At 42.8% G+C, this 26710-nt stretch overlaps 2 protein-coding genes across 2 annotated transcripts; one reads left to right on the forward strand and one right to left on the reverse strand.

Annotated features, from left to right (window-relative positions):
- On the forward strand, nt 1-1669 carry LOC120419528 (BTB/POZ domain-containing protein 6-like). The gene is made up of 2 exons (XM_039582240.1): nt 1-138; nt 205-1669. Exon 2 carries the CDS (start codon nt 206-208, stop codon nt 1337-1339), a length of 1134 nt encoding a protein of 377 aa, XP_039438174.1. The 5' UTR covers nt 1-138; nt 205; the 3' UTR covers nt 1340-1669.
- A 311-nt stretch (nt 1670-1980) lies between these two features.
- On the reverse strand, nt 1981-25752 carry LOC120419527 (laminin subunit alpha). Its single transcript, XM_039582239.2, has 11 exons — nt 25448-25752; nt 18030-18333; nt 17607-17753; nt 13618-13854; nt 13378-13548; nt 13099-13315; nt 12170-12379; nt 11836-12108; nt 11633-11770; nt 2224-11573; nt 1981-2160 (listed from the first exon to the last, which is right to left on the reverse strand). Exons 2-11 carry the CDS (start codon nt 18267-18269, stop codon nt 2029-2031), a joined length of 11115 nt encoding a protein of 3704 aa, XP_039438173.1. The 5' UTR covers nt 18270-18333; nt 25448-25752; the 3' UTR covers nt 1981-2028.
- Nucleotides 25753-26710: the final 958 nt, after the last annotated feature.

A 26710-nucleotide genomic window follows, 5' to 3' on the forward strand; every position in this document is an offset into this window, starting at 1 on the left:
CTTTGTCGTTTACGTAGATTAGACGGCATTGTTATTACCGTCTGCTAAGAACTAACAACAAACAAAGCAGTTGACAGATATTTCAATTTAAAAAAAAATATTACGCATCTGTTGATTTAAAATAAACTCATTTAGGAGGTAGGCATCAGTTTACATCATTCAAATTTTAAATTATTATGAAAATAACTTTATTCGAATGACCAGAATGGCAGATACCGCTTTTTTGTTCAACGTACCCTTGGGGGATCGTCTGGAGCAGCTGGTCAACAGCGAGTACGGCGCGGACGTGTTCTTCAAGGTGGGCGAAGCCGGCGAGCCGATGTTCGCGCACAAAATAATCATCACAACGGCCAGCGAGGTGTTCTACGCCCAACTGAACGGAAAATTTGAAGAGGCCACCAAGAACACCCGCACCGACCCGATCGCGGTCAAGGACATCAATCCAACGATCTTTCTGGAGATTTTGCGCTTCATGTACTGCGAAAAGGTGAATTTGAACGGCAACAATCTCGTTGAGGTGAACTATGCCGCTAAGAAGTACCTGCTGTCCAAGTTGGTCGATATTTGCGACAAATTCATCCAGGACAAGATCAAGGAGGAAAATGTGCTGAAGATCTTCAACGACAACCGACGGTACGAGTTTGTCGACATCAACACCATCTGCCTCCGGGTGATTTGCGACAACCCGTTGGAGTGTTTCGATCAAAAGCAGTTTCTTGCCCTGGAGATGGGCTCGCTGAAGTTGATAGTGGATAGCCCTGAAATGAACTGCCACGATGACCAGCTGGTTCTGGCATGCGAAAGATGGTTGAAGACAAACTCCAATCGTCAGCGAATTTCAAAGGAATTTTCTCAGGTTATGAAAGGACGAAGCTGTCGAGAATTACATTGTCAAAAGTTGCATGCTTTCTCCAAGTTCAGCTACTCAGATACAGTTGTTACCGACATAACAATTGAGGTATCCAAGCCGTTCAACCTGTACGGGTTTGGAATCCTGATCGGAACCGAATCCACCGATATCCAGTCGCTCAAGCTGAACGTTGAAGTGAAGGTGGAATTTGATGATGAGTGGGAAAACTGCTTCTCGACAGTGGTGGTCGTTCCAGTAAAGCAAGAAGAAGTGTACGTTTACGAGGTGGTGTTCAAGAAGATCATTATGGAAGTGCACGGAATGTATCGGATTGTGGTCAAGATGGAAGAAGATGAAGAACCGCTGGAGGATATGTTCCATCTGAATTTATTTGAACCAGCTGGCACAGCTTGGAAGAATTGGATGGAGCTGTCCTATACCGACGAAGAGGATCAGAATTGCTTGTCGTATCTACTTGTGAACAAATAATAAGTTATTTATATATTTAGAGTTTCGGATTAAAAAAATAATAAATGCTGTATTTGTAGCTTTAGGACTATTTTATTGGAAAAGTTAAAAAGAGAAATTCATGGCACATTGGTGGCACTGTAAGTGGATAATTATTCTTTGAGTTTATTCTAGAAGTTGACGTAAAGATCTGTTTTATTAAATCGTATAAATTTTTGAATCGTAACAGATTAAAACTGAAATCCCACTGATAATATATTACGAAGGGATTGAACAAGAATTTGATCAAACATGCGGATGTCATTTTTTAGCTTGAAAGTTGTGTGCCAGAATCAAATTATAAAGATAGAGTTTATTCTCTAAAAACATAAAATTATAACACAGACAAAAAGATAACATCTATTTTCACGAAAGCACTGGAGGAATTGTAGACGTTACTTTGATTTTAGTGAATTGATATTTATAAGAAATTTTTGTATATTGAAGATTTAATCTGAAATTAATTTGAATAAAAAACGATAAAGCTATCCATTTGTCTGTGAGTAAATCTTTCAAGGTTGAGTAGCCAAAAGGTCGTCATAAAAGTTTCCATCATCACCCTAATCGTGTTCCGTATCGCTATTCCTAACGCAAAAATCCTTGAGCTGTAGCGTTTTGGTCCGTTTCCAAAAAATCCCGTACGCAACTGGTTTCGTTTCGTTTCGTTACATCTAAATTGTCGGACAAACTCCGGTCTGCACGTTGCCGACCGACATCTTTGGTGTGATTGGTTCCTGCTGATTGCGGATCACCACGTTGCGGATACAACCCTGGAAGGGTTCGCGCGCCGTCAAGCCACGAATCTGTGAAACAAGAGTGAGTTTATTAGTACAAGGTTTCCTGAGCGTCTCGAGCGTCGGACTTACCCTCTGCAGATGCGGATGTCCTCCGAGGAACAGCGGCCGCGTGGTGTCCGTCGATCCCGACCGAGCATCGCCAATCGCCGGGTTCGAGCTGACGTCGTTGACCTTGATCGTGATGACGTAGAACGACTTGATCGCCGTAATTGTGCGCCACTGACCATCGCACAAGTTCTCGCTCGGATCGGGCACGTACATCGCGGTGAAAGGCTCGTCCCCGTTGTTGACCGTCAGGCTGATGTTGCCGTTGACCAGCTCCAGCACGAAGAAGGCGCGCTTGCCGTGGACAGACATCAACAGACCCGTCGGCGATCGTGGCTTGATGTCCATGCTCACGGTAAGTTCCGTGCCGACCTTGAACTTTTCGCGCAACTTTAAGAAGCCACCGCCCTTGCCGAAGAACACACCACTCTCGATCTGCGACGAGCACGGAATCGTTTGGGTGATATTCGACGGAGGTCCGAGCGGTCTGTTGAACGCCTGAATGTCGTTGATGCATCCCACAAACTGATCGCGCTCCAGAATGTTCTTGTCGATCTTCAGATTGAGCGCCACATCTTCGTAGTGCTCCCCACCGGAAACTCCACCGACGAAGAACGGTGCCTGAACCTGCATGGTTCTGGTATTTCCAACGGATTCTCCATGCACTTCATCCTCGCTGTCGACCACAAGTTTACCCTTGTTGTGATAGCGCGAGAAGAATACCGTGTGCCATTCGTTGTCGTCGTAACGCCGTTCCGAGCTGATGTTTGCTGAGCCCGATCCACAGTTGAACGAGTGGAACACCTTGCCATCACGCAGGTACAGCGCGATAAAGTCGGTATGACGAGAGTCTGCCGCGTAGAACAGCACTCCCTCGGAGAACTCGGTCTTGAAGCTGAGCGAGAACTCGTACTGCTTCTTGATCTTTTGCGGAATTTCGCTAAACTCGATGTGACTAAACGGTCCCGTTCCGAAACGATAGCCCGCATCAAAGTCCACATCCTGATCGGGAACGATCGGTAGCCTACAGGTGGGCTCTGGTTTCTCCGGTGGCGGTCGTGGACGTCTCGTTGTTGTCGTAGTGGTAGTCGTTGTAGTGGTCGTTGTTGGTCTCGTGTACGGTGGAAGTGTCGTGGAATCTTCGCCCTCTTCTTCCTCATCCTCTCGAATAGGCGGAATAGGTCTTGGACGTTCCTCTTCTTCGCCCTCAATTTCGTTCTCGCTGTCTGGTTTAGCTTCCTCGGTGTCAACGCGTGATCCAGTGAACACAACCGGCTCACTTCCACCGTCCGGATAGTACAGAGGAACATCGCCCGGTTTCACAGCGAATATGTCCTTCGAGCAGTGATCCAAAATGGCCGATTTTTTGTCCTTCAGATTAGCAAAGTTGACGTTCTGACCGTTCACGATCGCATCTCGAATGCATCCCCAGAAGTATGCTTGCGTGGGAATTGCATCCCGGTGCGGAACAAAGTTCTTCGGAAGTCCTCCGAAATAGATTTCACCGTCTTCAATGTACAACGGCGGCGGAGCCATGTCCGACATGAACAACTCATCGTCAACGGACAAGCTCAACCGGTTATTCTCGTGAGTAGCGGTGACCAAATGCCATTCTTCATCGTCGTAGCGTTTACCACGCGATCGTAGCTGTTGCTTCGAGCTTGTCAGTACCAACACGCCATCCTCCAGAGTCAGTCCGAATGTTCCGCTTTGATCATTGTTCGATGTGTAGAACAATATTCCGTTCTGCTGGGTTGTCCTGAACTTGACAATCACCTGCAATCCATTCGCCGAAGTCACTCCCGGCTGGCTAACGTATCCGAACTGATGCGGTGGGAACGACAGCAGCGACGAGAACTTCATCGGACAGCCCGGACGAACATCCAACGTCTTCTGGTTGATGCTCAAATCCACCTTAGTTCCCAAGATGTACACATCGTCAATACAGCCATCGAAGCCCTTGGTTGTCACATCTGTGTGGTTGATCTTGCCCGGATACCCACCGAAGAACATCGACTCAGACACCTTCAACGGCTCGGCTGCACTCGAAGTCTTCTGGTACACCGTATTTCCATCCACCGTCAACTTGCCAGTTCCTCCATCCCGCTCAGCCGAAACCGTATGCCAGACATCGTCATTGAACATGCCATCCGATCCAATCGTCACCACCTCACCATGCTGACCCAGCTTGAACTGGAACACGATCGCACCCTGTTTCATCTCAACGGAAATAAAGTGACGATTTCTGCCCGCGTAGAACAGCAAACCGTCCTGCGTGTCCAGCGTTGCTTTGAAGCGGAACTGGATCTGCGAACGATGCTTGAACGAGTGAGACTTGGCATCCACCATCACGTAACCATTTCCACCAAACCGGAATCCAGTCGTAGGCTTGTCCTCATCAAGCAGCTTGTCACGCTCCTGGCTTCCCGCCACATTTTCAGCCTTGACAAAGTTCCACAAACCAACGTGTTCTCCACCAACCTGCAGGTCCTGAATTTCACCATCAAACTCGCCCGATTTCACATCAAGAGGCATGTTGTACTCGGCCGGATATCCTCCAACAAACAGTTTACTGTTCTGATCAACGTTGAACAGCTGATAACCACCCGGAAGAGTTTGCTCCTTCGGATGATACATTTCGGTTCCGTTCTCCAGCTCCTCCCTAATGGTAAGCTTGACGTTGTTTCCATTACGATCAATGATCGCCTGATACCACTTATCATCCGCAACGTACTTCGGATTGATCACCTTCTCTGGATCATTGCCCAAATCGATCGACAGCACCGGATATCCGTTCTCAATCTCCAGCGCCATGTAATCATCCAACGAACTCTTCTTAGCGTCCGGTTTCACCTCGTTACCCAGGTAGAACAAGAATCCTTCCGGTTTATTGGTCTTGAAGTAAGCCGACACCGTAGAATTGGTGATCATTTGGTTCAGCGACTCTGGAGGCTTCACTTCTAGCGTCGTGTTCGGGTGGAACGTCATTCCAAACTTGATGCTGTTGGCGAGCGATCGTGCACTTGCGATTTGCTTCTTCAGCGATTCCAACCGATCTCCAATGTCACTAACGATCGAGTCGATTTTGTTCTGCTTCGCTTCGACATCGTCAACCAGTTCGGCCACCTTTGGAATCATTTTCTTGTACTGTTCAATTTGGTTGGACACCGACTGAATGTCCTTGTTTGTACGATCGATATCCTTGGGCAGCTGTTCGGACGAATACACACTCTTCGGCAAATCGGTGATGATCGGATCCAGAATCTTGATAGCGTTCTGCGCATCTCCTTGAGCTTCGACCGCTTGATCGCGTGCGGTTTCCCAGTTGTTCGTGTAAGATTCCTCGGGAATACCATCAAGCGATTGGTTGATAAAGTACAACGCCTTATCGCTTTCCTCGTTGCTCTTCTGGATTTGGTCGACAGTCGCTACCGTTTTGTTGATGTGAGGCTCCAGTTCAGTTTGCAGCGACTGCAGCGACTTGACTGCATCGCTGAACAGCTCTCGGGAATCACTGTCGGATTCTCCAGCACGACGTTCGATTCCTTGCGTGAGCTCTGTAGCGTTCTGGGCTAGCTGGGCTGCCTTTTCAATGTTGTCGTTTGCTTCCTTTACTGTGTCCGCAATCTTGGAGTAAGCAGTCGCAGCTTTCAGTGCAGTTTCCGAGTTAGCCGTGATGTCTGAGTAATTTTCCGTCAGACGTTTAGCTTCTTCGTTGAGGTTAGCGGCGTAATCGATGGAATCTTGAATCTTGGGAAGCAGTTCCTTATATTCACGTTCATTATCAGGCAGTTCATTATCAACCTTGCTGTTTAGCTGCTTCAACTCAGAGTTGATATTATCCAATTCAGTATGAGTCGTGAAAATATCCAGGCTGATCTTGGACGAATCTTCAATCAACTTCTTGGCATTCTCGATGTTATCCAGAGCTTCCTTCGAATGAGCGGAAACAGTATCGAACTTGGAATCCAAAGCACCCTTGTTCTTGTTGTTCAGCTTGGCCGTGGTACGACTTTCTTCCTCAATCTTCAAACTCCAGTTGTAGAGATCTTCCAGCTTTACATCAAACTCTCCGATGTTGTAGATCAGCTTGTTCAGCCGCTCTTGTTGATCTTGGATTGGTTGGGCAAAGTCTTCAACCTTGGCCAGCAACTCTGTCGCGTTATCAAGCTGAACATTCAGACTTCCCGGGGTTGCCGAGTACTGCTTGATTAGTTCCAGGTAGTTGACGGCTTCAGCGTGAGCCTGCTCAAGTTTATTGCTGCCAGCAGATTTTCCCAGGTTCTCGGACAGTTTCTCAACCTCATGAATGGTATTAACAGTGTTGAGATTGGCAAATCTGCAAGCATCCCGAATGCTCGATGCGTTCTTTAGCAGCTGTTCGCTTTCTTCCGGAAGGTTGTTCTCGTCCTGATACTGGATCTTACGATCAAGCGCCTTTATTTCAGCTTCCAATTTTTCAAGCTCGTTTCTGGAGGGACTCAAGTTCACGCCTCGTGGGTCTAGTCGTCTCACGACTGGTTCCAGCTCATCAACCAAATCGTCAAAGTGTTTCAACTTTTGTGACGTGTAGTAATCGTCTGCGATGGTTTCAATATCGTGCAAAACCGGATCAATAGTGTCCTTCAGCTCATCAGTTACGTCCAACAGAGCGTGATGACATCCGTCACACTCCTGACAGCCTTGATCTGGAATCAGAACCCATCTATAAGGACAAGAATCACACTTTTCACCTACGACTCCCGACAAACATTCGCACTGTCCAGTTTGTGCATTACAGCCGTAACCTCTGGAGTAATCCGTATTACACGAGCACGGAACACAACCTTCCTCAGAATAGTTCCAGTAACCTGGTTCACAGCGATCGCACTGTCGTCCCGTGACTCCCGGTTTGCAAGCGCACTTCCCGGTATGATCATCGCACTGCGTACTGTTCGAGGCAATTCCACAATCGCACGGTGAGCATCCTCGGCCCGATTCAAATCCGTAATGATCGTCCTCGCAACGATCGCACTTTTCGCCAATCACGTTCGCATAACAGTTACACGTTCCCACAAAGTTATCGCAGTGTTCCGTACCGACAGCGTCGCAAATACAGCTTTGGCAATCCTTCAGCTGAATTGCGTCACCGTAGAATCCGGGGGCGCACAGGTTACAGGCCCGACCGTACGTGTTGTTCAGACACATCAGACATTCGCCCGACACGGAATCGCACGATCCAGGCTCCTCGGGGTTGATGTTTCCAGAGCAGTCGCAAGGTTTGCACACTTCGCCCTCGATCTCCGGCTGTCCAAAGAATCCTGGAGCACAGCTCTGACACTTTTCTCCGGTGTAACCAGGTTTGCACTCGCAGTGAATCTCGTACCCATCTTCCGAAACGTCGCAAGAGGTTGCAAAGTTGTTCGAATCAATCGGCAGTGGACACGCGCAGATCATACAGTCATTCGGAGATCCTCGAGTAGCGTTGCCGTAGTATCCTTCAATGCACTGATCGCAGTGATCACCGGTCGTGTAGTGTTGACACGTATCACAGATTCCGGTGTTGCAATCGCATGTTTCGGCATGACCGTTGCACTGGCACGGTACGCAGTAACCTCCGTAAGGTCCGTTCGGATCGCGGTAATAGCCCGGAGCACAATCCTCGCAAGAAAGGCCAGCGTAACCCGGTGGACATGAGCAACGCTCGACGGATAGTTCTTCGTACATGTCGTAGTTTCCAGGATCATCATGTGCCATGGTAAGACTGACGTCTGAAACAACCGTGGATAGTCCGTTCTCCCAGTACGACGCACGGACGTAGATCGCCTTCAAATCCCGTAAGATCATCATGAACTGCTCACGAGTTACCGATGCACCCGATGCGGTTTGGAAGTTGGTTTCGACCATTTCGACACGTCCATTGAATACGGTGTTGGAAGCTGGCTGCTCAATGCTTTGATGAGTGATCACCATGTTCTTGCCCTCCAGGATTACATCGGGGCCGATCAGGGCGCTTCCGAAGAGTCCGTGTGTGTAGTAGATCTTGTAAGTTAAGAACCCACCGTAAGCTGTGATGTGACTGTTGAGATCCAACAGGTAGTCAATCATTCCAAAGTACGACAAACCGGACAGCAACTCCTCGTTGTCAACGTCACTCAGCGCAACTTCAGCGGACGTCTCGTTGATAAGAACATCGCCTTCCACAACCCATGGAGAGATCACAGGCTTTCCGCCGGACAGCTTGATCGTGTTCAGCGTAACATCCTTCATCATTGAAACGTTGAACGGTCTCAGGAATGCCGTCTCACAAACTGACGTGTGTCCGAAGCAGAAGCACTTGGTACAACCCTCCGGGTTCGTTGCCTGCAAGTTGTACGTTCCGTCAACGCACTGACTACACTCGCGACCCTGCACGTTCTTCTTGCAGAAGCACGTCTCATCCTGCTGATCGCAAATTTCAAACGTCGTTCCTCGGATGTCACACTTGCAAGGTTCGCAGTACGGGAAGTTGAAGAATCCAAACTGGCACCGATCGCAGCTACGTCCCACAACGTTGGACTTGCACTCACAGACTCCGTTGTCCAGATCACACTGCAGGTTGTTGTTGGCCACACCGAGCGGGTTGCAGTTACACTCTTCGCAACCGATGATCTGATCGTATCCGAACGTGTACGGCATACACTTGTCGCACTTCTCACCCGTTACACGATCCGGGCAGATACACTCGCCGGTATCCTTCTGGCACAGCGCGGTCGATGGACAATCGCATGGTTTGCAATCCGGGAATCCGTAGTATCCGGTCTTGCACGCTTCGCACTGACGACCGATGATGTGTGGCTTGCACTGGCACTGACCACCAAACTGTTCACACTCGAAACTGGTCGATCCGTAGTAATCGCAGTTGCAAGGCAGTGCTCCACTGTTGTAGTCCGCAGTCAGCGAGAACACGGCGTCCTTGCAGAACTCGCTGGCATTCAGTTGAATGTGGAAGTGATCTTGGCCGCACTTTTGAATGAACTCCTTGGTTTGATCGAAGGTCTCTTCCTGGAGCAGATCATCGTGGAACTGATCAGCTGGCACTAGCAGGATGTAGTCCAACCAAACACCCTTGGTGGCACCGCTCAGGAACGTGATGTCGAACGCATCCTCAATGTCAAACCAGATGTATCCGTTGTCTTGCTTGAGGACTTCACGACATCCGGAGTTTGCTGGGCAATGTCTAAGGGGCAAACGGCCGTCGTAGTTCTGGCGATCGGACTCAATCCTGTACTGAATGTTGAACAGTGGATGGTTTGGCTGGTAGAACTTAACAATTACCACGTAGCGATCCGGATGTGGGACCTTAGCCTTGATGTTCAACGACGGCTCATCCTTGTCAAGGTAGATCAGCTTGGTAGCGTTGTCGAATATCTCGCTTGGGATCGTCTCCGCAACACGATCTTCGTTATCCGTTTCGAACTCGATCTTCTTGGAGTCCGGAGCAGTTCGATAGCTCGTTAGGACACACTTTCCCTTCTGCATCACGCACACCGGACTCGGACTGATGTAGTCGATGGACCACTCCTCGTACGGGATTGCCGTGATGGACTTGATCGCAACGGCACCGGTCGGTTCCTGGCTCGATACGGTGATTGGTTTGCGGTTGTTTGGGTCGATGTAGAAGACCTTTTCGCGGGACTCTTTGTCTATGACGGGTTGGCGACAAACTGTGGTGTACGTGCAAGGGTACGCTGTGACGGTGCCGTCTTGCTCGATGTCTCCGATTTGGTTGATTTGAAGGACCGAAATTTCCGGGTAGTTGCGGTTGGTGATGTAGTCTACAACGAGGATGTAACGACCCGGTCTGGGCACATCCAGAACGTAGTTTAGCTCAGACTGATCGACTGTCAGCAGGGGGAGACTTTCCTCCTTGATCACGTCCAGATGTTCGTAGTCTCGGAAGAACTCCTCAGGTCGCGATGCTTCGTGGTCTTCGATGATTTGCGCTTCCATATGGGGGTGGAACTCGATGATGTTCGGGTACTTGTAGTGACGGCACAGACCCAGATCGGTGATCTCGCAAGGGTTTTCGATCTTCTTGGTCAAGATGGGAGCTTCGTAGTACGCGGCAGGAAGAAGCACAAAGTAATCCAGAAATACGTTCTTGTCGGTCTTGGTACTGATCGTGTATCGGCCTGGATCAAGGACGACGGGGGAAGGAATCTCACCCTTTGAACCCGACACCGTAACAAACTCGGGTTTGTCATTGGGCTTCAATAGCACCTTAGCTTTCTGTTCAAGCTCGGTTGGATTGTCCGGAGTGATGAGAATCTGCGCGATCACGTTTTCTTGGGTGGGATTCTTGTAGCGGATCACAAACCGATACACTGAGGACTTCATAACGCTAACTTCGTTGATGACTTCGTTCTGAAGAGCCGAGAATACGGCGTAACCTCGCTTGCTGAACTCGGGGAAGACATCTTCGTGGAACTGGTAGCGAACTTGAGCTCCCGAGGGAGTGTAGCCGTCTTCGTATTCAAACTGGAATTGGTACAGCGTTGGGAAGTAGTGCGTTGTCAGAGGGTACGTACAGGTTCTTCCCGTAACTCTGGGATGACATCTGCATTGACCTGTTTCTTTGTTGCACACGTTGTCAGCAGATCCTCCGATGTCACAACCGCAGTCCTTACAGCCGAACAAGCTGGCACCAAACAGATCAAAGGTTCCGTCCTTACACTCCGAACACTGACGACCCGTTACGGAAGGTTTGCAAGCGCACTGACCCGACTTGGTATCGCAAGTGTCCAAGGCACCGATCGTTCCGTCAATGAAACACTCACAGTCTTCACAACCATGAGGATTGCTAGCGTTCAGGTTCCAATACAGAGGTCTACACTTGTCGCAGATTCTTCCCTGTACCCGCTCCTTGCACTGACATAGCTCTCCCGCCGGTACGGAACCACATCCAGCAAACTTGGCTATAACTCCCGCCGGGTCACAGTTGCACTCCTCGCACGCCGGGAAGTTGTAGAACCCTTCCTTGCACTGGTTACACGTCTTGCCGTCAAAGTTGTACGCACACTGGCACTGACCCTCGGTATTACAGGACAACCCGATCGATCCATGGGTATCGCAATTACACGGCAGACACTCCGGATACTGATAGTAACCCGGCATACACATGGTACACTGGCGGCCGGAGAAGTTCGACAAACAGGCACACTTTCCAGTTACGTCGCATACCGTAGACACGGAACCCGCTCCGGAACAGTTGCACGGCACGCACTCAGGGTAGTTGTAGTAACCAGCGATACACTGGTCACACCGGGGACCTCCATAACCTTCGCGGCACAAGCACTTGCCGTTTCCCTTGTCGCACACCTCGTCCAGCGTTCCCCGAACATCGCAGTTGCAGTCTGAAGGAAGAAGCGGTTCTTAGTCTTTGGTCATTGGGGTGATCCAAGCTAATACTTACAGGTACACGTCGGGTAGTTGAAGAACCCGTCCTTACACTTGTCGCAGTGCTGCCCGGCAAAGTTGGGCTTGCACTGGCACTGTCCAGACTCGTAGCTGCACACGTGGCTCACCGAGCCGATCTCGTTACAACCGCAAGCTGAAAACAACAGATTTTCATGTAGGATCAACTCTATACCTGTAATCCCCAAATAGAATACTAACGTTCACACTCCGGAAAATCGTAGTACCCCTCGGCGCACTGCCGACAGTGCGCACCGCCAAAGTTGGGCTTGCACGGGCACTCGCCGTTGACCGCTTCGCAGTGGTAGCCGATGGTGCCGTTCAGGTTGCACTCGCACGGTCGACAGTTCGGGTAGCCAAAGTGTCCGTACGAGCAGGAGTCGCAGTTCGGCGGGTTGAACTCCGATCGGCACTCGCAGCGACCCGTTTCCTCCTCGCAGTTGCCGGTCGAGTAGAAGTGATCGCAGTTGCAGGCTGAAAGTGTTGCAAAAACCTTAGAGATATTCAATTACTCAGCGGGTTAAAGGCTACTCACGTTGGCAGACGTCGCGATCGCTCCACACCTTGCCGTACGGCCGGTAGAACGTGCTCTTGCACTTGTTGCAGTTGATGCCTTCGGTATTATCCTGGCAGTTCTGGCAGATGCCGCCGCCCTCGTAGTTACCGTGGATGTCCAGCGAGAGGCGCTTCTCGTCGATCTCCTCCGAGTAGACGCACTCGTTCGAGTGGCCGTGGCAGTTGCAGGCTACGGGGAGATATTTGTTGATAAATTGAGATTGATATTGAAGTTTTGTCGCGTCAATTGTCCTGGAGATCGGGTATATATCAACAGTTTCGAATTGGTAGAGCTTCAGTACACAACACTGAGTGAATTGCTGAAGATCGGCAATCAAATTGGTACTCAAAACTGTCCTGGAGATCAGAAATTGAAGTTCTGTTGAGTCAACCGAAAGAAATACGATGTCCCATCAACAGTTTCAAATTGGTAGAGCTTCAGTACACAAAACTGATGGAATTGCTGAAGATCGGCAATCAAATTGGTACTCCAAACTGTCCTGGAGATCAGATATTGAAGTTCTGTTGAGTCAACCGAAAGAATTACGATGTCCCATCGACAGTTTCGAATTGGTAGAGCTTCAGTTCACCAAACTGAGTGAATTGCTGAAGATCGGCAGAAAAAATGGTTACTCCAAACTGTCCTGGAGATCAGATATTGAAGTTCTGTTGAGTCAACCGAATGAAATACGATGTCCCAACGACAGTTTCGAATTGGTAGAGCTTCAGTACTCCAAACTGAATGAGTTGCTGAAGATTGGCAATAAAATTGGTACTCTAAACTGTCCTGAAGGTTATACTCTATTGATCTAACTGATCAACCGAGACAAATACGATGCTCTAACAAAAAAATTACTGCATAGACCTGCACTAAACTTCAACGACATATTTCTAGGTTCAATATCTTACGTTCACACGAAAACGGCCGCGCGTTCGTGTTCTGACGCCACTTCTTCTGCTCAAAGCCCTGGCAACACTCGTTACACTGAATCCCGCAGGTATTGTGCTGACACTGGCAGGCCAGGATGCGAGTCGGCGATCGCGGGTCCAGCACGTTACAGGTGTTGGCGTGACCGTTACACATGCACCGTCCTCCGATGGAGATATCCTTGATCGAGTAGAAGTACTGCGAAGAGAGAAGATCAGTTAGTTGAGTTGAAGGCGCGATCGAGGTTTCTCTGAACTCACTCTTCGAGTAACCGTCGGATCCTGCCGGGCCACCGACATCAAATGTCCGAGCAAGTTCTTTGTCCGCAGCAGACGAATCCTGACGTTCGTAGCGCGAGTCCACTCCTGCAGCGTTGTCGAGTTGAAGTAATTGTTCGCCGAGGGACGGTTGTTCAGCAGCATAACCGGGATCTACAACAACAAAAAAGTCGCAATCGTCAATACAAGTCATAGATTGCCAACCCGCCCGATCGTACTCACCTCGCCACCTTCGAGCGGGACAATTTTCGAGTACTCGGTCGTGCAGATCACGTCGTCGTCGTTCATGATCGGGCGCAGGCTCTGGCGGCCGAAGAAGGTCTCACAGTCGGCGGGGGAGTCCGAAAAGTGCTGCCACGGTTGCCACGACTCGCCGTAATCGATGGACTTCTCCAGCGTCCACAGGCCGGGCCGGGGCGAGTTGCCCATCCGGATGAACAGATAGGCCACGTGGAATTCCTGTGGGCGGGAGGAACGGAGAAAGGTCTTTATCAAGCGGTTTAATTGTCGTTGAAATGCTGCTGATGCTGGCAGATCAAGTTGCAAATTTTGCACTGGCTAGTTAAACCAGTGGACGGCGGAACTGGCACTATGGAAGCAATATCGCGCCGCGCTATGCTGATGGAGCGTTTTAATTGGAAGTGCAATCAGCGAAACGAACTGAGCGCGGCGAGGATAAGTCGAGCTAAGCTTTACTGCATTGTACTGATGGTCGTTGAAAGGGGAAGTGTGTTTCCGGGAATGAGGTCAGAAATATGTGAATATTTTTGAAGATTTTGAAAAAAACAGCATCCTTTTGTTCCAGAAAAAAATCAAGCTGTAGAATTCTAATAGACTTTAAGTTTAAATTACTTTGAAAACTTTTTTTTAATAAAAAGTATTGAAATCATTAAATGTTTTCAAGATTGTTGAAGTGTTTTCATTTAAAAAATCAATGGAAAAAATCAATTATTTTTATTCAGGAATAACCTTTTATTTTATTTCAGGAGAACCGAGATAATAACAACTGAAAAGCTATTAATATGACAAACTTGGCTGGAATTGAAAATTTCTTGCTTTTTTTAAATTAAAACATTCAATAAGTGCTCTAAAACTACTGTCTCCTTTCAGTATGCAGTCTGGATTTAACCCAGTTGAAGTCTTCATGAACATGTGCACTTTGAATTGTTCAAAAATATTTAGACAGGGCCGAATGATTTTTCTCCAAAGTTTGTATGGAGAATTAGGGCGGCCCGTCGCTCTGGCATACAACTCAAAAATTGCATGCAATATGTACGATCAGCCCTCATTTGGACATCGACTACATCGATTTTCATTGTCTAAAATTGATACATTGTGAAATTGTGTCATCTTCTTGAACAACATATTTTCTAAATTTTTTAATCACGTCTAACATTTCAATAAAACGAAACAATAAGTAATAAACCCTTTTGAAATGTTAGACCTGATTTTGACATTCTATTTTTTTTCTCAATAATGACAAAATTCCACAGGTTTTATTTTTTTACACTAAAAATCGTAAAAGTTGCCAAGATATCGTCGACTTTAAAATAATGAGTAGCACTTATAAATAATTATTATTCCTAATTTGTATACTCTGATAAAGCCATATCTCAGCAAACAAAGGTCGAATCAACAACGTTAAAAAAAATGTAGTTGTTGTCCCAGCATTTTGAGTCTATCTTTTTCAAAGATGGATGAGGATGGATACTATTTAAAAAACTTGAATGAAGACATATTTTTTAATTTGACCTTAAAATTGTTATAACTTGAAAACGGTGCACTTTATAAATTTCAATTTTTAATCTTAAAATATTTAGGGAGCGTTCTTTTATTACGTAACGCAACAAAAAATGGATTTTTGACAAAGAACTTTGTCCTAAGGTTTCTATACGTGGTGTCAATCCAAAATTTTCGCGAAGCAAAAACGTTACGTGACGAATTCCCCTCTCGGCAAATTTCCCCTCTTTTTGGTGCACGCTGGTTGGATGAACGAACGTTTCCCAATCAGTCAATCGAGAGACGTAAGATTGATGTATCTAAAATCACCACCACTCCACCTCATAATTTTCGGATCGTCGACGAGGCAACAAAACGCGGCTCAGTCGGTCCCGAAAATTCATTCTATTGCTGGACGTCGACGAGAACACATCAGAAGCAGATGGCCTGGTGGCCCGGTAGCAGACGGCCTGGAGGTCCGGGAGCAGAAGGCTTGGAGGCAAGGACCAGCTAAGACATGCCAGTCGCGGGAGTCGATCATTGGAACTGGCCACCAACTGGACTGGAGTGGCCGGAGGCCCCGCGGATGTTCCGATGGGGGGACATTTGCCGAACCGTAAGAGTTGGGGCAATATGGGTATCACACTTTATGGTTTTTTATACTGGAAATATATTGCTTATTAGGCAGGAAGTAATAAATAGATTACTGCGATGCACATTTTTTTGTGCCACTGCGAAAATCTGTTTCTGAAAATTTAGAATAACTATCTCGTAATCAATTAGAGCCCTGTAAAGGGCAGTTTAAATGTCTGCTGTTCAAATTTCCTTTACTGCCGCCGATTGCTTGCAACAGCCTTGCAAAAACATTCCCGCATCATGGTAACTTTCGAGTGGTGAAGGAAAGTCAATTGATTTCACTTCGATTTCTGTTTCAGCTCCATTTGCAATTTCCTTCCCCTTAGTTCGATAGGACGGTAATTATAAGGGGGAAATTTGGACCGGACATTCTAATCGAAAATTTCAACAATCATCTTGCAAAGTTCTTTGTCATAGTGGTCATGTGTAACATAACCACCTGCACCTTTTTTACCCACTTCGAGTAATTATTCGAATCATCCGTTATGCACTACAGCTCAATAGTTGTCACATCCGGTTCACTAATCCGAATAAAAAAAATTAAAAAAAAAATCGGTTTTAAAAATAAATAAAAAACGAGTAAAAAAATCCGTGTACTAATTTTTTCATAAAAGTCGTAATTAAATTTTAACCTGCAACTTTGCCGAAAATAACCTTCTCAAGATACACGTTTTCGATCATTTTCAAAGCACTTTCATATCGCAGCTCCCAAGTTTCTAAGGAGACTTGTATGGAAAAACGAATGGTGCTAAATGGCTTATTTAGACAAAAGGAATCGATGCACAATGTTTAATCCAATAATATTGTAACTATACAAAATTACAATCGCGAATCTTTTTTTTTTTCAAAAACTTAAAAAATTGAATTGAATCATTCTCTACCAACTCACTCGAAATCGGAAAAAGTTGCTCCGACTCTCTTCGACTTACGTGACGAAGGGGTTGCGTTTGAAATGATTTTGAAATATTGTGTCAAAGGATCTTTAATGTTAAATTAGACATCTGATTTGATGGTACGCAACCGTTAAAAAAAATTGGGGAAATATGATTAGACGGGAAATTGAATGTATTTTTTTAATCTGCAACACCCTTGAAGGGTGATTTTTTCACTTAAAACAAAACATTTAATTTAAATTTGCGTATTTTTTTACCTTACCGAGTTTATTTTTAAGTGCATCATTTTATTTATTTTTCACGATAACTCGTATAGTTACAAGCAAACTTTTTATGTGTAAAGACCAAATTGTTTGAAATTGTCTGCTCTACAACTTTGTAAAACATTGATAAACTCTTAAAAATATCCCTGCAAAGTTACAAAAAATACTACATTATTTTATTATGGAAAATGTGTTTTCTAAATGGAAAAAATAACCCTCATGTTTTATGCACTACAGCTCAATAGTTGTCACATCCGGTTCACTAATCTAAATAAAAATCTTTAGATTACAGACATTGTTCGAACAAAACAAGATTGTAAAAAAAATCTGGAGCAAAACTAGAAAAGGGCGGATAAGCATTTTGACAGTTTGAACTAGAGATTTGCTGATTTACTTTTTCTCAGGCGAACAAAAACTTTTTTACAAAACTTGAAGTGTTAAACAATAGCTAGCCTTCCAAACTACCTCTAAACACTGCGGGGTTTTTTTTAAATAGTTACCTGTTGTCTCGGAATTTGGAAAATAGTTCCAGCTGTCAAATCAAATGTTGCTTCAGAAATTAGCATTTATTTGCTTAATTAGCAATTTCTGATTGTTTATCTTTTTTTTCTTAAAAATGCGTCAATGATGAATTTTCAGAATTTATGAAATTTATGCTTAATAATCTAAACCAAAATCTATAGCGAACGCCTAAACCTACCTGTCCAAAGTCGATCGTCAGGTTGACCTCGTTGTACTTCATGCCGCGGGACAGTGGCGGACTCTGCCACCAGTTTTCCGTTCCGTCGGTGGCATACTCGGCGGGGTGGCTCTTGTCCGTGTAGCCAGGTTTGCAGATGTCACAAACCTACAACGTTAAAGAAAGAAAATTTACGGTTAGAAACATCGAATTTCGAAATGTGTGTCCGAAGGCTCCAACGTGATAACGTTATCAACGCACTCATGCTGCTGCGTGAACTATGCTCGTTTCCGGTCAACAATCGTTAATGAAGCTGCGATAACGAGCGTCAAGTCTTCCAAGGGAGACTGCTTTGGAACGGCTCTAAACTTACATTTTACTGAAGTTGTAGCGATTTTAGGTCATTTATTTGATTTAAAAAGGCTATGAAAGGAAATGACTAACCTGTCCCTGGATGACCTCGTACTTGTTCTGGTGATCGTTCTCGGTGTTGGCTCCGACCAGCTTGCAGTACAGTTCGTCCCCGTCGGTGCCCACACCACAGGTGGCGGATGCGGTAATCTTGCGACCCTCGGCCAGATTAAAGTACGGTGGGGTCAGTTCCGACCGGACCACAGTTACTGCGGACAGCAGCAATAGGGTCGCGATCGTCGTCGCGGATGGCACTTTGCCGGTGCCACCCATGGTTTTGGGTCGTTGAAACACGATAGCGGAGGCTGCGCCTTGCACGAGGGATCTTAGTGGAGATCTGGTCACCAAGAATGAGTTTGGTTAACGATTTTATTGAAATATGAACGATCGTAGAAAATGTCGAGTTTGGGCGAAGAATAACTTAAAAATCACGAATTTTTGGGTTTTCTTAAACATTTTAAAAGATTTCTTACTAGGGGCATCTTCAACTAAATACGGCATATTTTAATTCTAACAAAAACTAAAAAAAATCACCAAGGTTCTATCAACTGTCTATAAAATGCAGCGAATATCATCATTCTTCCCCTACTTGAGCAATCGTCATTCTTATATTTGAATTTTCAATCGATTACGCAATCTCCAATGATCTCACACAAAACATACAGCACAAACAGAAACACACACAAACACACTCCCAAACAAACTCATTTGCCCAACGCCTTCCGTCCGTAAAACCGCGCGCACCGACCAAACATCTTCTGTTTACTTTATCACAGTCGCCGAGGCCGAGTTTTCGAACGAACCGTCCACATGTTCCTCTATAGTTCGACATGTGCTGCAAAGACCATCATCGCCGTTCGAAAATCCAGCAAACCGGTTGGACGAAAGTTTAGACGAGCATAAAATTCTAAATTTACACACTCTCATATGTTTAGACACACAAACACGCAGACACGGCCATCATCGGGAATCTTTCCCAGAAATCCACCAACAAATGGCCACAGAGAAAAAAAGATTCATAATACCCTTCTTCATCTGTCCTCCTTTTTGCTTTGGTTGGCTTCTTCTATACACAAGTTTTTAACTCCTCCAAACATACTAAACATGTTACAACTTTCAGGTTTTGCTTCACAGCGGTTCACGGCAGGGTGGTCACTTGAGCTTTAGTTTTGAAAAAAAAAACTCTGGTTTGATATTTTTCCGTTGATAACTGAATTTTCAAAATTAAACTCTTAAAAGTTTTGCCGTGTCCAAGTGATCGTTTTGAGCAGCATATGTTCTTAAAAAAATAATTTTCTCTGGTTTAATGTTTTTCTTCTATTTTTTATTCTTCATGTTTTCATACTTTTTATAGGTACAAAGAGACTGTCCCTTCTAATATGTACATAAAATGAGGTTGAGTTTCTCAAATTCCATTTATCAAATTTCAAGATTAAGTTCAAAAGTGGTCAACAAGGTTTTATTTTGTTTGATGTTTTTTTCTCTCTCACCTACTAAAAAAATGCAAAAAAAAATTGCTAAAAATTGGAGAGAAAAAAGTATTTAAATAAAAATAGCTTGACTGTTGATTTACCACCACCCTTTTTTGCCTTTCGCACCTTTCTGTTCATGAAATATTAAATAAATTAGTTGAGCGACTAAATAAAAAAAAATTGCGTTCAATTTTCACAATTTAGTACAGTTATTGAATATGACGCATTGATTTTTATGTTTTTTATGGTTTAGCTTTCATATACACTCAAACCCCGACAGTTTGACACCATCCAACGAACGGGGTCACTTTTTAGTTTGACACGCCTTTCACACGGAGCTCACACACACTACCAAACGTTTGTTTTGATAGTGTTCGCGAGCGCTGTGTTAAAAGTGACAGTTCGTCACTATTTAGTTTGACTTTGAACAACCAACGAGGTACAAACTAAAAAAGTGTCAAACGAAAAAGTGACCAACCACCGGGGGTTAAATGTATTGGGTAATTCTCTACCAACTCACACGAAATCGGGAAAAGTTGCCCCGACCCCTCTTCGATTTGCGTGAAACTTTGTCCTAAGGGGTAACTTTTGTCCCTGATCACAAATCCGAGGTCCGTTTTTTGATATCTCGTGACGGAGGGGCGGTACGACCCCTTCCATTTTTGAACATGCGAAAAAAGAGGTGTTTTTCAATAATTTGCAGCCTGAAACGGTGATGAGATAGAAATTTGGTGTCAAAGGGACTTTTATGTAAAATTAGACGCCCGATTTGATGGCGTACTCAGAATTCCGAAAAAACGTATTTTTCATCGAAAAAAACACTAAAAAAGTTTTAAAAATTCTCCCATTTTCCGTTACTCGACTGTAAAAAATTTTGGAACATGTCATTTTATGGGAAATTTAATGTACTTTTCGAATCTACATTGACCCAGAAGGGTCATTTTTCGTTTAGAACAAAATTTTTCATTTTAAAATTTCGTGTTTTTTCTAACTTTGCAGGGTTATTTTTTAGAGTGTAACAATGTTCTACAAAGTTGTAGAGCAGACAATTACAAAAATTTTGATCTATAAACATGAGGGGTTTGCTTATAAACATCACGAGTTATCGCGATTTAACGAAAAAAAAGTTTTGAAAAAGTTACTTTTTGCGTTTCTCTTTGTTTCGTTATCCGTGTCTGTCGCGGGTGACCATGAACGGCCATGGTCGATGACGACCAACTTTTTCAAAACTTTTTTTCGTAAAATCGCGATAACTCGTGATGTTTATAAGCAAACCCCTTATGTCTATATATCAAAATTTTTGTAATTGTCTGTTCTACAACTTTGTAGAACATTACAGTCGAGTAACGGGAAATGGGAGAATTTTTAAAACTTTTTTAGTGTTTTTTTTCGATGAAAAATACGTTTTTTCGGAATTCTGAGTACGCCATCAAATCGGGCGTCTAATTTTACATAAAAGTCCCTTTGACACCAAATTTCTATCTCATCACCGTTTCAGGCTGCAAATTATTGAAAAACACCTCTTTTTTCGAATGTTCAAAAATGGAAGGGGTCACGAGATATCTAAAAACGGACCTCGGATTCGTAATCAGGGACAAAAGTTACCCCTTAGGACAAAGTTTCACGCAAATCGAAGAGGGGTCGGGGCAACTGCTGTGTGAGTTGGCGGAGAATTACCCATTAATAATTCAACATACTATTTGCATTTTGCCTATTTTTAAAATAAAAAAAATATGTTCGAAATTAATTAAGGGTGCACAGCAACTAGAGGGTGACGATTCTCGAGATTTTCAATTTCCCGGGAATCGAGAGTTGAATTTGGCCATTTCCCGGGAATTCCCGGGACCCGGGAGTTTTTTTACTATGCCAATAGTGGCATAATTTAAAAAGAAAAGTATAAAATTCGTTACTCATTCGTTAAATTAAGTATCCTCATAATTTAGAGGAACTATATAGTTTACTTTAATAGTTTAAAATGTTCACGAATCATAATTCGCACTGAGTGATTTAATATATAATTTCCCAGTATCGAGATTCTTGCAATATGATAAATAACGACTCAAAACAACAATTTAAACTTTTTTCATCATTTTTAAGGTCAACTTTAAATTTTAATTTAAGATATACATATTTACAGTTATCAGGAAAACTGGAGTGTTTACAATTGGCGAACCTTAACTTTACAAAGATTACCGCTCCAGAGTTTTTTTTTACAAAATATAATTAATATTGAGGTTGATGTGAAACATAAAATGGCCTTTTACACAAAAAAAAAAAAGAAATTACCTTGATACAGCGAAATAACCTTAGGTACTAAGAATTAAAAAAAAAATATATAAGCATTGCTATGCTCGAGAAAAGATATGGAATTTGAACTTATCATGAAAAAGCTATAACCTCTTATAAATAATAAATAAAAAAAATATTTCTAGAGTTTTTTTTTATAACGTCCTATAAACATATGAAACCCAATATCTTATAGGACATTTAAAAAACACTGGATTTATAAAAAAAAACATTAAATTTCATTTCTGGGGTGTAAATGCAAAGTATGTTTTAAGGTGTAAATGCAAAGTATGTTTTAAGGTGGGGTCCAAATTTTTTTTGTCTTCTCTCGATTATGGTTATTGAAATTTTTGACAAGTTAAAATTCAAAAAAAATATGAATAGAAAGATTAGAGAAACACTGGTTTATTCGAACTTGAACATCGAACATTAAACATCCAATGTTCCAAACAATTTTGAATTTTTCAAATAATTCTTGATTAGTTTATATAATTTTGCTTCAATAGTTTAAGTTTAAAATTTCCCGGGAGTCTCGACCGAATTTCCCGGGAATCGAGAGGTCCAAAAATGGTCGATTTCCCGAGAATTTTTTCCCGGGAATTCCCGCTCGTCACCCTCTAACAGCAACGAAGGAAGTTGTTGTCTTTTTATTCCAAAATTGTCAAACTTACGGACCCAATCCTGCAACAACGCGATTGTAAAAATAGTCAAACTTTGTTGTAAATTACTCTGTAGACAGTACATTAGGGGATGAATAAAAAAATATTTCGATAGTTACCGTAGTTTTGAAGATACTAAAATGTCTGTAACAAAAATCTGGGTGCAAAAGCTATGGTTGATATGCACCGTTAAAAACAAAAAGTTCGAGTTTGATTTTTTACTAATGTAAATTAAAACAATTTTTTGATTGAAGAAATTACACCAGAAAACACAATTTTCAATTTCGGAAATATGTTAATTATTTGAAAACAAAAACATGGATTTTAGCTACGATTCCAGAACAGAAGAACAAACGAAATATAAATTTCTAACAGTTTTTACTGCGTTTACTTCAAATTTGAATTTATCTTTTTACAGAAATATAAATAAAATTTATATTTTTTTTCATTTTAAAAATATAAGCAAATTTTTCATTTTGAAAAAAAAAGTTGCAAATATTTTTCAAATTTTAAAAGGTATCGTATTTTTTTGTATTTTCAAAAGAAAGTTTTTTTTCCTCTCATTTTTTTCCAGCAAAAAACTAAGCTTCAAGTCAAATTTTCACTATGTTAACCTTTTTTCTACAAAATACATTGTTACAGGAATGCCATTATCAAAATTGTGTAAATTGTAAAATATCAATATCAATATTTCAATATGAAAATATTTTTAATGTTTTTTTCTTTTCTTAACCTTTCTTAACTTAAAACAAAAAAAATAAAAAAAATGGATAAAAAGTTAAAAAAAAACAGTTATTAAATGTAAAACATTTTACAATCAACTGTTTCTGAATATTGCATTTTGTACACATATTTTTCCTTTTTTTTTCGGAGAAATATGAAAGGGGGAAAGGATCAAACTTGAGTTAAAATTTGCATTAGTTTTAAATTAAAAAAAAAACTATTATTTTTCACCAAATGTCTCCACTTAAAATTGTCTCAATAATTCAGAGAGCAAAGCTATATTTTTTACCAAAGCTTGATATATTTATATTTAAAAACGAGTTTTATTGTTTCAGTATGCAGTATTGACACTTAGGAACTAATCAAAAAATAATGTTATTGAAATTTGATAATGATTGAAAATAATACCTTTCTGAAAAAAATTAGCAAAGCATTTTGGACCAGGGTCTTGCGACGGAACCATCATATTTTTTTATTATAGACATTTTACCACTTTTGTGGCATTCATGCCTCGCGGAACCTTCATATAAAATGAGAAAAGCCTTACAAAACAAGAAGATAAAATTATTTAATGAAGAAGACTTATAACGGTTTAATCATAAGTTTTTTATATGGATTGTGAATTTTGTTGATAGCTGGATTTTCTAGCATCTTCTTACGGTCGTTGGAAACGTTCGTGGAAAAGCAAAAGGGTTCTCAAAGGAAAAAAAATCAATTAGGAAAAAAATTATGATTATAATTTTTGATTTCAAATCACTTCTCTAATATCAAGAATGTTTTTTTTTTTCAATCTTTGCACAAAAAATAGCTAAAAAAAGTTCTTTTGGTAAAAAGTTTCACAGGATTCCTCTTAAAAGAGAAACTTTCTCTGTACTGTATTTGATCATTTCACAATGTTCAGAATGTTGCATATTTTTTTCATATTTTTTCTAGTAGGTACTCTGAAAAAAATATTATTTTTATCCTCGATTAAATGCAGAAAAAAATTCAAAGCATATTTTTCATGTTAAGAGCGAGGAGAGCTAACCCATCTCGCGTCGACCGCACCAATCTGCCTGAAATGCCAGGGTTTGTTTTTCTGTTGAAATGTATGTAACTAAAACAAATTTCAAAATTCAAAAAGAACCTGAACCCCCAAACTGCATCAAAATGAAGGGCTGTTAATCCCAATTGATTAAATCTAAAGTTATTTGCATTTTAGTAAAAAAAAAAAGCAAAACCCATCCATGTCATATCAACTCAATTCGACCTAGAGCATTTAGGAGACAACTGGGACTACCATCTTAGACTGAGAACGGTGTGGGTATCACAGTTTAACATATAAAATAGAGGCTTTTCTTGAGGGTAATTTTTCAGTTGTAAATATTTTTCTTGAAATAATTTTATCAAATTTGAGTTCCTGCACCAATTTTACAATAGAAACATTTATAAAAATGTTTATTTTCATCAATTTATACCCTTCACCAAATTAAATTTAAAAAATAGAATCTGCTTTTTCTCGTGGAACATCTAGTATCTTTCGAAACTGATTTTCAATAAATAAATTAAAAAATGAATATAACAATTGACATTCCTAAGATTTTATTATCAAATCAATAAAATTTGTAATATAGAATTCAAATTTCCTTGATTTGGAATACAACAAAAAAATTAAGAAAGCAGCCACCCTGCCCATTACGCCCGGTCAATGGATTTTGTGCAACATAAAAAAAACAGGAAAAAAAGATTAAAAATACGACACCGACGACGACGACCTACGACTGAATGCATCTTCATCGGCTTTCCTCATTCTCACTTGCTTCGTCCAGATCTCATCATCATTCAGCAGCAGCGGCAGCACCACAACCAACAACGTCATCGTCTTCTTTCACTGCACTTCCCTGCATGCTCAAACTCAAATTAACCGCTGGTGGTGGATGCACTTTTCAACCAAGACACCGACCACACTAATTTCATGCTTCTTTTTATGACTTGATGCCTTCGGGCAACTGTCTGGCTGCCGATCTTCCTGCCCTGGTCAGGCTGAACGTCGAACTCATCAGGACTCTCGATGTTCGTTGATGAGCTCATCGACGCAAAAACTCGAACTTCTGCATCCAGACTCTTCATTGCACAACGCCAAGTTCTCCGAACTCTCCCTGAAGTTGAGCAAGCACTTCTTCTAATGAGGTTTTCTTCTTGTTGGTGTGACTTAAGCCAACCCAAGTTACACCCAAAACGTGATAAGCATATTTAAAATCTTCGCCCAAACGACAAAACTCACGATCTTCGCCTCTTTCTTTCTAGCAGTTCCACACAAAACTCGTATTACCTCCTCTTCCTCGCAGCATTAATTATCGCCAAGTCTCAAAAAGTTTAATACTCCTGCCCCTCCAAAGCCAACCCGCTTATCTGCCCCCACTTGGGTTCATTTGAATATTTCCACAACACACTCACACACACTGCTTCTATTTATTTTTCTAAGTCTTCTTCACTTTTCAAACCTTTTACTTCACTTGTTTTCCCTTTGGGGAGCTTCCACTTTTCACGTCCGTTCGGGTCGATCTTCTGCGCGCAACTGAACTCAGCTCAGCTCATCCTCCTCTGGATCGAGGTTTGAAAATAGAACCTTTGCGCGGCGCCGGTTTCTCACAGACGATCGATCGCAGAAGGCGTCGCGCGCGCCGGGCTCTCTCTCGCGCAATCTTGGCGTCGTGAGCGGGCGTCCTTTTCTGGGAGAGGGAGAGTGCGCGCGCGCTGTTTTGGAAATGTGAGAGGAGCACGTGGTGGTTTGGTTGTTTATTGATTTCTAAAGTTTTATTTTAAAAACTGTTAAAATAAATAATGCATGCTAAGTTTTTTTTTTTTTTAATTTCAAATTTTAATTCGATAAGAATTTGAACGGTGTGCGTCGCGGTCATCACGCAGGATTTTCGTTGCCGTTTCCGTCTTTGTTGTCCCCCCGATTGTGTGTGTATTTCGATCCGGGCGGTTTCGCGTTTTCGCATTTTAGTTGGTTTTATCTTTCCACAGCCTGTTCCACAGGCTGTCTAAGATTAAATCATTTATGCTAAACTCAACACCAAATAACCGGGAATAGTCTCATCCGCATACTCCGACTGATTGCCTTGAGAATGCATAATACATCACACCATTAAACAAAATTTATTGATTATTGGGTCGCATCATCATCCTCTATGTTGAATCCTGGCCATTACCCTTACCTACTAACAAAATCCCAAGTAGAAGTAGTTTTCCGGCACACGCGGGGGTGTGGATATCGTATAGAACCCACCCTTGGTAGCAGCCTGTGCTAACTAACATTCCCGTCCCATTCCCTCGAGATCTACAAACTGACATGGCGGGCGCCGTTGGTGGCCAACGACTGTTTCCTATTCGCACCGGCTCTAGTTTTGATGATCGTGATGTTTTATCTTTTCAGCGCATTCATGCATGCTGTTGATAAGGGAAACATCATTTGATCTTTGAAGCGTGTGACCGGTTGTGCTGATGGGATATTATGGTCCTGTTCAGCAACGGAGAAGGACAACCATGGGTGGTCTTTCATGCTCATGCTCATGCTCAATTTTAAATT

The sequence above is a fragment of the Culex pipiens genome, chromosome 3 (genome assembly GCF_016801865.2).
Source record: "Culex pipiens pallens isolate TS chromosome 3, TS_CPP_V2, whole genome shotgun sequence".
NCBI classification, from domain to species: Eukaryota; Metazoa; Arthropoda; class Insecta; order Diptera; family Culicidae; genus Culex; species Culex pipiens.